The following is a 17,214-nucleotide window of genomic DNA, read 5'->3' as shown; positions in this document are numbered from 1 at the left end:
ATGCATGGGGTCATTGTCCATTTGGAAGACCCATTTGTGACCGAGCTTTTACTTCCTGGCTGATGTCTTGAGATGTTGCTTCAATATATCCACAGAATTTTCCTTCCTCATGATGCCATATTTTGTGAAGTGCACCAGTCCCTCCAGCAGCAAAGCACCCCCACAACATGATGCTGCCACCCCATGCTTCATGGTTGGTATGATGTTCTTCGGCTTGCAAGCCTTACCCTTTATCCTCCAAACATAACAATGTTCATTGTGGTCAAACAGTTAAAAATTTGTTTCATTAAACCAGAGGACATTTCTCCAAAAAGAAAGATCTTTGTCCCCATGTGCTCTTGCAAACTGTAGTCTGGATTTTTATGGGAGTTTTGGAGCAGTGATTTCTTCCTTGCTGAGCAGACTTTCAAGTTATGTCCATATAGGACTTTACTGTAGATATAGATACTTGTCTACCTGGTGGAGTGGCGGTGGCGTAGTGGGCTAAAGCACTGAACTGTTAAGCAGAAGGTTGTCAGTTTGTTCCCCACAGCTACAGCCTCGAGCAAGGCACTTAACCCAGGTTCCTCCGTGGGGATTGTCCCTGTAATAAGGGCTCTGTAAGTCGCTTTGGATAAAAGCATCTGCCAAATGCATAAATGTAAATGTACCTGTTTCCTCCAGCATCTTCACAAGGTCCTTTGCTGTTGTTCTGGGATTGATTTGCACTTTTTGCGCCAAACTACATTCATCTCTAGGAGACAGAATGCATCTCCTTCCTGATGGTAGCGTGGTCCCATGGTGTTTATACTTGTGTGCTATTGTTTGTACAGATGAACGTGGTACGTTCAGGCTTTTGAAAATTGCTCCCAAGGATGAACCAGACTTGTGGAGGTCCACAATTATTTTTCTGAAGTCTTGGCTGATTTCTTTAGATTTTCCCATGATGTCAAGCAAAGAGGCAATAAGTTTGAAGGTAGGCCTTAAAAGACATCCAGAGGTACACCTCCAATTCAGTACACCTCCCATCAGAAGTGTCACGATTCCCTTGTTGTCTGCCATGTGTTTCACTAGTCTTTGTCTCAAATTCCTATTCCCTTTGTAAAAGAACTACACTTCCCATGATTCCCGGCCCTCATCACTGCCAGCCCTGTGTCATTGTGCTCACCTGATCGTCGTTTGTCATCATCATGTCTCCTGTGTATTTAAACCCTGCTGTTTCTCCATTCCCCTGTCGATTGTCGATGTTTATGGATGTTTTTTTCCGTGTTCTGTGATGTTTATCCTTCCTGTTAAACCGTTGTATGTTTTCTGTGTTTTTGTTTTATTTTCCCCATTGCGGGTGTTTCCTTTGTTTTGGTTTTGTCTATTTAGTTTTCACCCTGTCCAATAAAGTCAACCCTGCAATTAGATCCTCGCCACTCGTCTACCTTCCTGCTCATCGTAACAGAACAATCGACCAAAATGGATCCAGCAGGGTTCCTCAAAGAGCTGATGGAGGCGGACTTGTCTGTCCGGGAATTCTCCCACTTCTTTGCCAGCGTGGCCAGTTACACCGGCTGGGATGACCATACCTTGAAGGTGGCGTACCGGTTCGGTGCACCGGTGGGAACACCGGTGGTGGGAACTGCCGGAGACCGGAGACTGCACCTGGCGGGAGTATGTGGGACTCATCGTGGAGGAGTTCGCTGCCGGGCCACCTCTCCTGATCCCGGCTCCCGCCTCTGGGCTTTCCTCGCCAGCCACAGTGAGTGAGCCAACCCCCACGCCTGCTGTGGTCAACGAACCAGCGCTGCCAACTTCATCCACCCGGAGGAGGAGGAGAAGAAAGGCCTCTGCTCTCCAGCCTCCGCCAACCACGGCCAACCAGCCAATGCCTGCAGCCTCGAACGTCAGTGAGCCAGCACCTGTAGCCTCGAACGTCAGTGAGCCAGCACCTGTAGCCTTGAACGTCAATGAGCCAGTGCCTGTAGCCTCGAACGTCAGTGAGCCAGTGCCTGTAGCCTCGAACGTCAGTTAGCCAGCGCCTGTAGCCTCGATCGTCCCCGAGCCAGCGCCTGTAGCCTCGACCGTCCTAGAGCCAGCACCTGTAGCCTCGACCGTCCCAGAGCCAGCACCTGTAGCCATGATCGTCCAAGAGCCAGCGCATCTCGAGCCTTCCAGGGCTCCGCCTCCCAAGCCTTCTAGGGTGCCGCCTCCCGAGTTTTCCAGGGCTCCGCCTCTCAAGTCTCTCGAGCCTCCCAGGGCTCCGCCTCCTGAGTCTTCCAGGGCTCCACCTCTCAAGTCTCTCGAGCCTCCCAGGGCTCCGCCTCTCGAACCTCTCGAGCCTTCCAGGGCTCTGCCTCCCGAGTCTTCCAGGACTCCACCTCTTGAGCCTTCCAGGGCTCCGCCTCCCGAGTCTTCCAGGACTCCACCTCTCAAGTCTCTCGAGCCTCCCAGGGCTCCTCCTCTCGAGCCTCCCAGGGCTCCGCCTCTCGAGCCTCCCAGGACTCTGCCTCTCAAGTCTCTCGAGCCTCCCAGGGCTCCGCCTCTCAAGTCTCTTGAGCCTTCCAGGGCTCCACCTATCGAGCCTCCCAGGGCTCCGCCTCTCGAGCCTCTCGAGCCTCCCAGGGCTCCGCCTCTCGAGCCTCCCAGGGCTCTGCCTCTCGAGCCTCTCAAGCCTCCCAGGGCTCAGCCTCTCGAGCCTCCCAGGGCTTCACCTCTCGAGCCTTCCAGGGCTCCGCCTCCCGAGTCTCTCGAGCCTCCCAGGGCTCCGCCTCTCGAGCCTTCCAGGGCTCCGCCTCCCGAGTCTCTCGAGCCTCCCAGGGCTCCACCTCTCGAGCCTCTCAAGCCTCCCAGGGCTCCACCACTCGAGCCTCCTACGGCGCCATCTCCCTCGGCTCCGCCTCCTCCAGAGCCTTCCAGGTTTTCGCCTCTAGAGCCTCTACGGCGCCATCTCCCTCGGCTCTGCCTCCAGAGCCTTCCAGGTCTTCACCTCTAGAGCCTCCTACGGCGCTACCTCCCTCGGCTCTGCCTCCAGAGCCTTCCAGGTCTCCGCCTACCGAGCCTCACTCTGCTCTGCCTCCTGAGCCTCCCTTGGTTCCACCCCCTGAGCCTTCCAGGGCTCCGCCTTTAAAGCCTCCTACGGCGCCGCCTTCCTCGGCTCCGCCTCCTGAGCCTTCCAGGACTCGGCCTCTAAAGCCTCCTACGGCGCCGCCTTCCTCTGCTCCGCCTCCTGAGTCTTCCTCGGCCCAGCCTCCAGAGCCTCCCTCGGCTCTGTCTCCTAAGCCTTCCTTGGCTCCGCCTCCTGAGCCTCCAGAACCTCCTCAGCTCCGCCTCCTGAGCCTCCCTCAGCTCCGCCTCCAGAACCTCCCTCAGCTCCTCCTCCTGAGCCTCCAGAACCTCCCTCAACTCCGCCTCCGGAGCCTCCAGAACCTCCCTCAGCTCCGCCCTCTGAGTTCCCCATGGCTGTGGTCCTGAGGCCGCCTCCCAGGCCTCCTGAACCTGTCATTGCTCTGTGGCCAGCTCCCAGACCACCTGATCCAGTCCTCTTGTGGCCACCTTGGACTGCCTGTCTGCCCCCCTGTGCCTCTTTGGACTGCCTGTCTGCCCCCTGGTCCTCCTTGGACTGCCTGTTTGCTCCCCGTGCCTCCTTGGACTGCCTGTCTGCTCCCCGTGCCTCCTTGGACTGCCTGTCTGCCCCCTGTGTCTCATTGGACTGCCTGTCTGCCCCCTGTGCCCCCTTGGACTGCCTGTCTTGTGCCCCTTTTGGACTGTCTGTTTGCCCCTTGTGCTCCCTTGGTCTGTCTGTTTGCCCCTGTGCTCCCTTAGTCTGTCTGTTTGCCTCTTGTACTCCCTTGGTCTGTCTGTTTGCCCCTTGTACTCCCTTGGACTGTCTGTTTGCCCCTTGTGCTCCCTTGGTCTGTCTGTTTGCCCCTTGTACTCCCTTGGTCTGTCTGTTTGCCCCTTGTGCTCCCTTGGTCTGTCTGTTTGCACCCCCCGCCTCTCACTCCTTGGACGATTTCTGTTTTTTTTAGTATTCACTTTTTCTTTTTGTTTCTGAGGAGCATCTGGAAGCCGCTTCTTTGAGGGGGGGTTATGTCACGATTCCCTTGTTGTCTGCCCTGTGTTTCACTAGTCTTTGTCTCAAATTCCTATTCCCTTTGTAAAAGAACTACACTTCCCATGATTCCCGGCCCTCATCACTGCCAGCCCTGTGTCATTGTGCTCACCTGATCATCGTTTGTCATCATCATGTCTCCTGTGTATTTAAACCCTGCTGTTTCTCCATTCCCCTGTCGATTGTCGATGTTTATGGATGCTTGTTTCCGTGTTCTGTGATGTTTATCCTTCCTGTTAAACCATTGTATGTTTTCCGTGTTTTTGTTGTATTTTCCCCATTGCGGGTGTTTCCTTTGTTTTGGTTTTGTCTATTTAGTTTTCACCCTGTCCAATAAAGTCAACCCTGCAATTAGATCCTCGCCCCTCGTCTGCCTTCCTGCTCATCGTAACAAGAAGTTAACTGTATAATTGTCTAAAGGCTTGACATTTTCCAAGCTGCTTACAGACACAGTTAACTTGTGTATGTAAACTTCTGACCAACTGGAATTGTGATGTCAATTAAAAGTGAAACAATCTGTCTGTAAACAATTGTTGTATAAATTACTCATGTCATGCAGAAAGTTGTCATAAAGTTGTCCTAAACAACTTGCCAACACTACACAGTAGTTTGCTAATATTAAATCTGTGGAGTGGTTTTAATATTGAGTTTGAGCATTTTTATTAATTGGAATTTAATTGGCATTTTCACTGGTAGAAATTACATTCTTGATATCAAATATATAATTTTTTACTAGTAAGAAAAGAACTGTTAATATGTGATATTTGAATTTCAACAGGTAAGAAACACATTTTTTATATCAATAATTGCGTTTTGTATTGGAGTTAATGACATATTGGTGTGAAACTTTAATAGATAATATGTAATTATAGATATCAAAAATTATGATTTTTACTAGTTGAAATCCCATTTTTGATATCATGAATGTGATTTCTGTGAGTGAATACATCATTTTTTATATCAGGAATTCATGTTTTTGCTAGTGGAAATGTAATTATTGATATCAACAATTGACATTTCCCTTGTGAAAATTGCATTCTTGATATCAAAAATCTGAATTTTAACTAGTGAAAATGTCATTGTTGATATCAACAATTCATATCCTGCAAATTAATAAAAGCTAAAATGGCTTGCCATATGCCATGTAGCGTTTTTTGTTATTAACAATTTTTATTGATTCCATTCATAAAATACAGAATCAGATTATATTATATTATATTAAGCCCCTCCCTCCAAACAATATATATATATAATCTGATTCCATATTTTATTTATTTTATGAATGGAATCAATAAAAATTGTTGAGCCTGCAAATTCAACTACTACATGAGTGCAACAATTGACCTAATCACTCCAAAGTGTTAAAACTTGCAAAGTGTGCTGGGCTCGCCGTTTACACCTCTGAACCTGGCATGGCGTCACATGACTCCACTGACAACACACTTCTTGATGAAAAAGTTTTGACAACAAAAGCAATAAACTAATGTTCATCATGTGGGATACAGTATGACCCAGACTTGCTTCAGACATATACAGTAAATATGGCAATGTGGCTGAAGATACCTCGTTTATAAAGGGTGATCTAAATATGCAACATTGAAGAATTAAGATATTCATCAATCATATCTCTCTCTGATTTACATCAAACAGTAATGTTCATGGAGAGATTTCAGGCCATCCTCACATGTGTTACATTGAGTGTCACATACTCAATGTAACTGACAATATAACAGACAAATACTTGTACGACGGACTAAGGAGAAAAATAAACACAGCAGGGCAACAAATAAATAAATAAAATATAAAACCTAAGTTGCTGTCCTTTCACATCAGAATAATTAACCTATTTAAAGTAAAAATCTTTAAAAAAACATTTATTTATATCAAAATATTTCTCCCAATCTATGATGTTAGTTAGAATGTGTTTAAGAACCCTTTCATTCCAAACATCTGAAAGTTGTGAATGAACAACTGATACAAAGATGTTCTTCGAACATTCAACTTTTTCATGAAATGTTTAGTGTTAGATCTTTGAGTATCATTTTCTTCAGGTAAATTCAAAGATCCTAATAATGATGTGGCAGCGCCCTCTAATGTACAGTGAGAATCATTACAGAACTCAAAACCAATACAGTCCCAGGTTTAGGGCACTCACCACCTAGTCATGTAACATGCAAAATATATATGAACGCAAAATAATGAATATCACTCTGCTGAAACCATAAGCACAACAGGATGACAAAATACATACTAAGAAAACAGTTAAAAAAAAACACACACACACAGTGCATGAAAATACACAAAATGTAATGCTGTTCATTTATAATATAGTTGTTACTGTTTGGTCTTAGCTGACCTTAAATGTGCTGAAAGACGAGGAGATTGTGTCGATCCATCAGTATAGGTTACAGGAGACAATCATATATGATGTAATATAATTCTTTACTCATCGTTTGTCTCCAAACCAATTTTTTTTTTTTAAGTAACTTTTGATGGCTAATTTCTCACAGACACTTCCCCAAAACCCTGCTATCTTGACATTTATACAAAACAGCATACGGCTGTTCTCTGCAGTGGAACATGCCTCACCACTAATACCAGAAATCATTCACACTTCACATGAATTATCATTATCAAGATCATTTTTATCATCCTGTCAGCAATTCAGAAGGCCCAATAGATGCTGAATAGGCTGCAGTTTGGAAGTATTGGCTTTAGCTTTCTAATATCAAATACATATACAGTAGCTATATATATGGGTGTTGTCGTGAGAATATTTGTGTATGTTTGTGGGTACAGTATGTGTGTGTGTGTGTGTTGGGGGGGCAGCCCAAGTGTCTAAATATTCTTTAGGGCCAATGTATATAAATATTGTTTTGCATATTTTAATGGAATATTGCCTTTAATTACAGATTAGAAGAGGCACAAGAAAGTAGGGGGACAGGAGAGGTGGAGCTGGAATGGGATCAGAACATGACACTGACCTTTTATGTATCACAAGTATGTGCACAACCCACTGCCTCATTGCTTTATTTTTATACATTTAAAAATATTGTTGCACTGACTGATGAATTACATAATAAATGCTAGAAAGGTTGACAATTAATATGAAATTACAATGCACAACTGGCTGTGATTTAGAGAAAAATTAATAGTCCCAGTTGTGCAATGAATGAGAAAAATGTGATGAGATTTCAAGCAAGATCAATTCATGTCAGAAAAAATAAGCTTCTTTTGTCTTGGAAATTAGGAGAGATTTGTATTGAAAAAACTGATAGGAAAAAGTCTGTTTTACAGTGACAGCTGTATCTTTGAAAAATCAATACACACATATTTGCAATAAATAGAAATTAAATAACGCATTATTAAAAATTTTAAATAAAAAATGTCATAATAACAAACCAGATAATACCCAATCCAATATCAAATCTAATCTCTTGGAGAACAGCTCATTATATGTTTTCATATTGATTTATAGCATCCATGTCATTAACATAAGTTTCTGAAAGACTTGCTTAAAACATAATTCACAGATCATAAAAAATACATTAAACTTGCAAGTAGACAGACTATAAAGAAATCCTTATATCATACAGATCCTTCGTTCACCTTAAAGGGATAGTTCACCCAAAACAGAAAATTCTGTCATAATTTTTTCACCCTCATTTTTCACCCCCAGATGTGTATGACTTTCTTTCTTCTGCTGAACACAAATTATGATTTTTAGAAGAGTATTTAATCTCTTTTGGTTTATACAATGCAAGAGAATGGGTGCCAAAATGTTGATGCTCCAAAAAGCACGTAAAGGCATCAAAAAAGTAATCCATGCAAAGCCAGTAGTTAAATCCATATCTTCAGAAGTAATATGATAGGTGTGAGTGAGAAACAAATACATTTTTAAGTAATTTTTTGCTTGAAATTTTTCCCCCTGCCCAGTTGGGGGCGATATACATGAAGAATGTGAATCACAAATATAGAAGAAGTAGATGAAAGTGATCTGTTTCTCACCCACACCTATCATATCACTTCTTAAGACATGGATTTAACTACTGGAGTCTTATGGATTACTTTTATGCTGACGTGTGATTTTTGGAGCTTCAAAATTCTGGCACCCATTGCATGGAACAAAACAGCTCAGAAACTCTTATAAAAGTCTTCATTTATGATCAGCAGAAGAAAGAAAGTCATACACATCTGGGATGGCATAAGGGTGAGTAAATGATGAGAGAATTTTCATTTTTGGGTGAACTATTTATTTAACACTGTAAACACTATCCTATAAAAAGCAGTAGTATGTAAAGATAACATTGTCAAAGATGATTCCTATGCAACTGCATCACACGTAGCTGCCGCATCTCTCTTAAAAGGCAAAAATAACTAACACATTTATGAGCCTGAGTGGCTAAGAAGTCATTTCTGTTGTAAAGTGAACCCCTCAAAGTTAATCCTTTTGTGGATACCTCGAGCCTGCTGTATATGTGGGTAAACCAGTGTGCTCTGAGATCCACTGGTTGTAGTTGGTGACCTTTGTGTAAACACCTGGTTTCGACTCTTCAGCACACTTATCTCCCCAGCTAATGATACCGAACTGGAACATTTTGTTATTTACTTCACACAGTAGTGGCCCTCCTGAGTCACCCTGAAAGCAGAGAGAAGGAAACAATGTGAGATGTATAATTTTTTTCACAGTTTTAAGGAAATATTTTACAATGATATTTAAGACACTTATCTATCATCAGTTGGAAAAGTTGGTATACTGTTACAAACTGAAATTTTCTGATTTACCTGGCAAGCATCTTCCTTCCAATCCTTGCCAGCTCCGCAGAACATGTGTTCATTAATATTGTCCTCTTCCTTATTGTAATAGTTTATGCAATTTTTCTGGGAAATAAGCATCACCTGAGCCTGTTTCAGATGCTTAGAGTACTCAAAGCCACCTTCACAGATTAAAAAAAAAGCAATGATGAGATTTGATGTTTGTTACATTTTATCTGCAAATTTATACCCAGACATAAATACTGTATATGTGTCCAGACATTAAAACCGGATTCATATTTAGACTTAAGAAGTAATTAACTGAGGGTTAACTGATGACACCAACAGAAATATAACAAAAATGCCAGAATGTCTAGTAGTAGTTTATTCTGACTTATAGTACAGTACAATATGTTATATTCCTAGGATGTCTCAGGTGGGGAGATGTTGTTATATTTCCTATCCTAGATCAACTTGTGCACACATCATGTTGCCCTCTATCTTGTTATCGAAGGAAAGTTATTATTGTTGTTGTACTCTAATACACTATCTTTGTATAGTATCTATATACAGTATGTGTCATCTTACCCTTTTGATGTCTTCCATAGCCAGCAATCTCACAGTAGGTTCCTGGAGGAAGCATCACCAAGGATGGGGGAAGGCACACGGTTCTCACAGAGCTGGTCTTGCTTGCACATTGTCCATTGCTATCAACTATCTTTAGTAGAGCTAGAGGCAAAGGAATTTATTTTCACTACTTTTTATATGCTCTTCTCCCATTTTCATAGAGACTTTAATTGCCTCATTCTGGAAAGTTTAAACATAATGCAAACATACCAATATCATGGGTAAAATTTTGAGTTGTGTAGTTAAAGCCTTCATGGACCACTAGTTTGCTCACGGTGAACTGCTGCTCTTTGGTAAGGTCGTTTTCATTGATGGCATTCTTTCCCAAGTATACAGAGTATTTCTTTGTTTTTGTGTTCATCCTATTCAAAACAAAGAAACAAAGATATAGAATTTTTTAATGTAATGCATAATGCAATGAACATTGTCAACAAAGACCATCTAACTGCAATAGGTGTATAGTTTACATCCAAAATGAGAGTCATTACAGGAGTTATTGGGTCATACCCAAAAGAAGTTATTTACCAGAATGTCCATGCTGCATTGTCCTGGTCACAATTCACTTTCATTGTCATTCTTTTCCATATAATGTAAGTGAATCATGACCAGGGAAACACAATGAGGGTAAGAATGACATAATTTTTGGGTAACCCTTTAAGTAGTGAATTATAAGGTTAAATGTCTCTGAAGTTAAGAAAAAATTGAATATACCCTGACGTGAAGCAGTGGGCAGCAGTAAGGACCCAGCAGGGAGCAATGAGGGATCCTCCACAAGTGAATTGTTCTCCAAAGAAGATAGATGCAATCCAAGGGTGAGACTCAACAGTTGACCTTATTCCACCAATTATCTTTGATCTAGGTAACAGGGATCGCTCTCCACATGTTAACTCTGCATAATGGATGAGAAAAAACAGTGATAGTCTATCAAACCAGTGACAGAATGAGAAGAAATCATTTTCTACAGAGTACACAAGGAAATGAACAGTATGCAAAGATATCCATAATGGAGTTTGTTGTAACAACTTAACAACTATTGAGCAATTTTATATGGAATTAGTATTAATATAGTAAATCCAAATTCTACCTGTGTCCTGCTTTGATGGTTCAGGTTTTGGTGGACTCTTGGCTGAATAACAATGATAGGTTGTATTAGTTAATACAGCCAAACAGCTAACAATTATAACTTATGATGTTGCATAAAGGACTATCATGATTTTGACATTGGGAAAAATAATAAAATAGATACATATGTATTATAATAAATATGTAAATATATTTTCTTAATAGTTATTCATATAATCCATTTATTTATTCACTATTCACTGTACTCCCCAAGCTACATATGCAGTGGCACAAGAGGGACTTATGCTATTTTAATAATATAGAGAGAATTACAGTTTTCTTTCAGGGGACCCTTACACTAAAATGTATAGGCATATGATTCTAATTAATTTATATTCACTGAATTAAATGATCAAAATAAATGGTAGATGGCACTTCCACTTACTCTGCTTTGTTTCACAGTGTGAAATGTTACAATATTCACGTACATAGCGGTTTCTTTTCTTAACCACACACCATGGCTTAGGTTTTTTATTTGGATTCCTGAAAGAGCAAAACATGAACATGAATGTAGACTAGATCTTTACACTAGCAAAGGTCAACCATCTGAGAGGTATTTTAGTAGTACTCCAGGTTTTTAAAAAATCCTACAATATCGGATTATATTATAATTTTGATACTCCAGACTTGGCCATGTAGAATTTAAACTTATTAGAAAACACGCTGGAACTACCTGCAGTAGCTATGTTGGTGGTGACTAAGAGACGGAATTGGCTGTCTAGTGACTAAATGCCTGGGGACACATATCCGTCCATTGGCTGTCACTGACATTTTGCCTCTATAGCTGCTCCCATCACTTCCGTCGGGTATGCACTCTTCAATCTTCCCTGTGAAAGCAGATGTCAAGTTTAACCCTTTATAATATCACACATGCCACAAACACAACATCAGGTTGTATCAAAATTGTATGTATATAATTTTTACTAGTGTGACAAAATCAAGACTTACCCACTGCTGACAAAGCAGGAAATTTCCTAAATCTGTTACTTGAAGGGCGGTAAGTCTATAAACAAACATTTATATATTAGATTTGGGGATGGAAAAGGTTTATTCCATTTAAAGATCCTTTTAGTAAGTAGGAATTTTCACTTCTGTTTTCTGCTTTACTTACCTCTTCAGTACAACACAGAGCGCATGTTAACAGTAATATCCTGAAGGTACACGTCATCTTGAACACAAACAAAAAAATTCTCTCTTTTTTTGGAGATCCTACAAAAACATTTGGAAGAAATAAGAGCGTGTTTATAAGAAACATCTCTAAAACAAAAGACTGTCACATCAGTACATTTGTACCATGGGTCTTTTCCAAATAATACTGGAAACAAAGTTTACAATACTTTTGTATATATTGACATTAGTTTAGCATAGATAACATGAACTATAAATTAACAATACTTGGTAAATGTTAATTTATATATATATATATATACTAATAAATGTACTTATAATTTTTAATTTTTACAAGTTGTTGAACAAGTTCATGCATTACGAAATAACATAAAACTAACAAGCAACAAAGGTATGATAATTAATGAACATTAACCATGATCAGTACATGCTGTAAAAAACCAAATTCATTACATTTTATGATTGCATTAATGTTAGCATATACTGTAGAACCTTATTGCAAAGTATTGTTATTTGACAGTGGCAAAATCATAAGTAGTTACATGTAACTTATATATAAATAATTTATAAATGTATATTCTGCCAAAAATCTATTGCACTATATGAATCCATTAATGATTCTTCACACAATCCGTTCATTTATTGAAGTGCTCCTGCAGCTTTATTAATTGTTGAAACATTTTAGACATGTTATATTAATGACATTCTGACTCTGATCCAAAAGGGTGGTTTTTATATAATATTATTTTTTTTACTTTATAGAACCCTTTAGCTAAGACATGTTTAATTGTATACAATTCCTATTTGTTAATGTCCCCCATGCTATATGAAAAAAATCATATCTTTATGAAAAAGTGCTGTACAAGTAAAATATTGCAAACTTATAATCAATGAAATGAAAACAGAACCTTCATAGAGCCAAACACAACAGGGAAAATGTGACCTAAAAAGATCTCAGTGCTTACCTCTCAGATAGTTTACACTATAAACAGTTGGTTTGCTGTTTTGCTTGCAGCTGTCTTTGTTGCCTCCTGAAGCTTACAGCTCATTTGCTGTTGTGTGGTTGTTAGTGTTGCTTTATAGTGATGAATCAGTGAGGGGCATAAACTGGCAAATGCACTGAGCAGCAAACAATGAGATAGTTGGGCTATGGTCTTCTCAGAAACCACAATGTGACTCATGATCCATTTCTCAAGATCTCCTGCCTATTTCTGACACATAAACCACCTTAAAGAGGAAATATACCAAATAAGGAATTTGTTTAAAAATGGCACAGTCCATTTCACAACATACATGAGTGGTGGTGGCATAGTGGGATAAAGCACATAACTGGTAATCAGAAAGTTGCTGTTCCAATCCCCACAGCCACCACCATTGTGTCCTTGAGCAAGATACTTAACTCCTGGTTGCTCCACAGGGATTGTCCCTGTAATATGTGCACTGTAAGTTGCTTTGGATAAAAGCATCTGCCAAATGCATAAAATGTCAAATGTACTTGTAAAATGAAAATATTAAAGATCAAACAGTTAAAATGGTTATCTGTAAGTCTTGTTGAGGTGAACAAACTGCATCTGCATACATTAACCATGCACGCATAAACAGGGTTGGGAGGGTTACTTTTCAAATGTATTCCACTACAGATTACAGAATACATGCTGTAAAATGTCATTTGTAATGTATTCCATTAGATTACTCAAGGTCAGTAACATATTCTAAATACTTTGGATTACTTCTTGAGCACTGGTAGATTTTTTTCACTTGGTTTGACCATAAAACTTTGCCAGTACAGTAAGACAAATTACAGATTAAACATACATTCTCTGAAAAACCTAAATATCTTATGCAGTGTTGTTTCTAAACCAAGAAAAATCTAATTGATCTTATTTTTAGGAATTTTGACAGGAAAACAATACACATTTTTTTATCAAGAATATGATTTTGCCCTAACTTCAAAGGTCTTACTAGAAAAAAAGAAATTATGCTCCAACATTCATTTTCGTGATAATAAATATGATCGTTCCTGGTAACATGTGTATGTAAAATGGCTAGAAATAGCATTTTAGCTTAGTGTAAACCTGACAGATTACACAAAGTTTATTTCTATTTCTTCTGCTCCAAATTTACTTCAAACATACTTCTCTGTCTGCTCGTATGAATGTAACACACAAGACCGTTTTTCCACCTCTTTTCAAATGCACTTTGGATTACATAATTTATATGTATAAATGTTTTCCACCTGAAAGGACTAAAATGTTAAATTAAACAAATGACAATAAAATTCAAAGTAATTTTTAAAATGATTTCAATTGTAACTGTAGTGGAATACAGTAACTTATATTTGGTATTTTAAATATGTATTCCCGTTACTTGTATTTCGATACTCCCCAACACTGCATAAAGTATATCAAAACATGTGTCATGCATGTCACAGACACATTCATCTGCTTGCAGTTGTCAGTCAATTTTAACACAAGTTAAATATATTTGTAAAATCATTTGTAATCTGGCATGATGAAATTGCTTGTCCTCTTTGTTTTTTTAACCTCTCGAGCCCCTCAATTAGTTTTTGACCTGTTTAAGACATATGTTTTGCTCTCTAACACCATGCATGCCATGTTCTACTTCCTGGTGTATTATAAAGATGAAATCCTGGGCATTTCTGTGATATGATATCAAATCAAACTCCAAAACTTTTAATTGCTCAGACTCATCGCAGTACTATGACAGTCTGTTTTGATTGGAGTTCATGATAAATTAGGGGTTTTCAGGAATAAGAGAGACAGTGGAGATGTTGTCATCATCTACTCAAACACTTCCTTTTCAACACACTAATAAACTTTCAGTGTTTCTGCTTTTTGTAAAGATAATCTGTGTCATCATCTAAAGATTTGTTGTGATAGCTCCACATTCTAAAGATGAATATATAAAAAAAACATTGTATTTTGTTGTTGTGTACTTAGTTTAGAAATAGTTTTGGATTTTAAATCTTTCACTTAATGATTATGTTGCATGTGCATCAACTCTAAGTGACTTCCTCTTCTGTAGAATAAAACTGATCTTAGTTGCCTTCTCGGAAAATGTGCAGCTAAATATGTAGTTTGAGGTTTCAACACATATGTTGTGGAAAAAGACCTCAGCTGTGTGTAGACTATTTAAAACTGCATTTCACCAATGTACAGAAATATTAAAATGTCACAGTTGTACAAATAAAATTACTTTTAACACCTGGATGTATCGATTTCAGGGCTAATTAGATTACAAATGGTTAAAAAAAAAAATGCATAGATACAAACCTAAATTTCATCACCAGCAGCACATTTGCAGAGATAATCATTGACATTAAAAGATTTTAAGAGATGAAGTGTTGATATTTTTCCCCACATAAAGAGGCTGTTCACTTTGAAAATATGAAGACATGTGCAATAATCACATCCATAGAATAAATCATCTCTGTCATCACATCACAAGCCAATTATTCTGAAATGCATCTGACAGTCAGTGAATGGATTAATGGCCTTTGGAAACTGCATTTTTTAAGGGATGAGGCAAGTCTGATGAAACACCATTTCATCAGAGTTTCTTCCTTCAAAACAGCAACCATTTTTTGTCTAGAAGCCCTGTAACTTCACTGTAAATATACACGAGTCAGCAGCCGGAATCTTCGTGGGAAGACTTTCCGCTCCCCTATAGTGCAAACATCACGACGACTTGCCGAATGACTGCAGTCACTATTGGGTGAATGGGCCTCTGCATCCTGATTCCCTGCAGCGCTTTTGCAGGGTTTGTGTATCCTTACAAAGCAATTGTATAATGTGTATTGTATATTGTGTGATATAAATAAAATTAAATATTAATTTATATATTTCTATCTAAAAGAGTCACTTACGCGTTCGCATATTTTTAAAGATGCCAGATCACCATGAGAGCTGCGTTTACTCTCTGGGCCATGCCCACGCAGAGACAGCTCTCATGGAGACAGACTGTACTCACTGTGAGAACATGATTCTCAAGCCGCTTAGCTCGTGAATCACCATCATTCTGTGATTCAGCCTCATGCGCCCTCCCATCCACCGCTTCTGTGATACACGAGGATTCAAACGAAGAGGCACGGCGAGGCCGCGAGGTCGAGCAGGACGACTTTGAGGGGGTCCTCGTAGCGGCACACACCCCACGATCCCCTCAATATCTCTGGAGCGCATGTTTTCCGATATGCTATGTGCGAGACTTCTGAAAGAGCGGACGGCCTTGTCTCGTGCAGCGGATCTGACACTGGGGATGATAATGATAAAGTAATATCTCTCGCTGCATCAGGCAAGTGGTCAGTGGATGATGCTGCCGCCCTCCCCCCAGCGAGGGCGAGGAACGTGCACATGCCACTGACAGGGAGATGTTCTGCATCCTTACAAGGGCAGTCGAAGAGCTTCACCTTGAGTGGTTTCCTCTAGAGGAACCTGAACAGTCTCGCCTCAATGAATGGTTCCTGCAGTCCGGAAGCTGTCAAATGGCTGCATCCCACAAATCTGCCCCATTCTTCCCCAAAGTTCATAACGAACTAAGTCCTGGTGTGTGCCCTTCTCGACATGCTCGCGCAGTGTCACCATCCTCTTTAATGTGGATCATGGGGAAGAAAATGTTTATGCCGAATTATCCCTTATGGAGGAGGCAGTAACGGCACACCTCTGACCAGCGAGTAACAAGGCTTGAAAATCACGCCCCATACATCCTTCCAAACCGTGTTGACAAATGTCTGCACTGGTGGGAAAAGCTTACTCAGCGACAGGAAAAGCTGGATCAGCACTCCACGCAATGGCGGTGCTCCAGGTATTTCAAGGCAAGCTGCTCAGGCAAATGCACAAGCATGACTTCAATCCAGAGACATGCAAAGAGCTCCCCACTGCTACAGACTTAGTGCTGCATTCCACGAAAGGCCATTGGCAAGTTCATGGGCAACCTGGCGGTTCTGGATTGACATATATGGCTGACCCTCACAGAAATTAGTGATAAGGAAAAAGCCACTCATGCTCCAGTGTCTCTAGCCGGACCCTTTAGCGGTTCTGTGAATAAGTTTGATGAGCATTACGTTGTGATGGCCATGAGACACTTTATGCCCAAACGGAGTACATCACAGCCGGTTTGCCTTCGCTCTGTTTCGAGCCAGTGCCCGGCTAAAAGCCCCATACCTGCTGCCTCACCGGCACCAGCGTATTAACACACGCGAGCAAAAAAGCTCCTGACGGCCACAACCCTTTGAAGCGGAAAGCAGAGCCCACGGTTCCCTCCGTGTCTGCTCCAAAAAAGGCTTGTTTGCAGCAGACGCGCACCTCACGCAGCGAGCGTGTACAGGCCAAGTGTCTGTTTAATTTCAAACTGGGGAGAACACTTCCACTGAAGCTTTTTAAGAAAGTATTGGGATTTATGGCGGTGGCATTCCATTAGGTCTCATACACGTGAGAACTCTTCTGTGCTGGCTGAAGCGCCATGTGCCACAATGCACTTGGTGCCAC

At 40.7% G+C, this 17,214-nt stretch overlaps 1 protein-coding gene across 1 annotated transcript; it reads right to left on the bottom strand.

Annotated features, from left to right (window-relative positions):
- Positions 1 to 7,056: 7,056 nt before the first annotated feature.
- Positions 7,057 to 12,862, bottom strand: plaua (plasminogen activator, urokinase a). The gene is made up of 11 exons (XM_052090437.1): positions 12,676 to 12,862; positions 11,694 to 11,791; positions 11,531 to 11,585; positions 11,256 to 11,409; positions 10,968 to 11,065; positions 10,545 to 10,586; positions 10,172 to 10,349; positions 9,671 to 9,822; positions 9,422 to 9,562; positions 8,864 to 9,015; positions 7,057 to 8,717 (listed from the first exon to the last, which is right to left on the bottom strand). Exons 2-11 carry the CDS (start codon positions 11,748 to 11,750, stop codon positions 8,520 to 8,522), a joined length of 1,227 nt encoding a protein of 408 aa, XP_051946397.1. The 5' UTR covers positions 11,751 to 11,791; positions 12,676 to 12,862; the 3' UTR covers positions 7,057 to 8,519.
- Between the last annotated feature and the right edge of the window lie 4,352 nt (positions 12,863 to 17,214).

The sequence above is a fragment of the Xyrauchen texanus genome, chromosome 24, assembly GCF_025860055.1.
Source record: "Xyrauchen texanus isolate HMW12.3.18 chromosome 24, RBS_HiC_50CHRs, whole genome shotgun sequence".
Classification (NCBI taxonomy): Eukaryota; Metazoa; Chordata; class Actinopteri; order Cypriniformes; family Catostomidae; genus Xyrauchen; species Xyrauchen texanus.
This window is presented reverse-complemented; position numbering and strand designations above follow the sequence as displayed.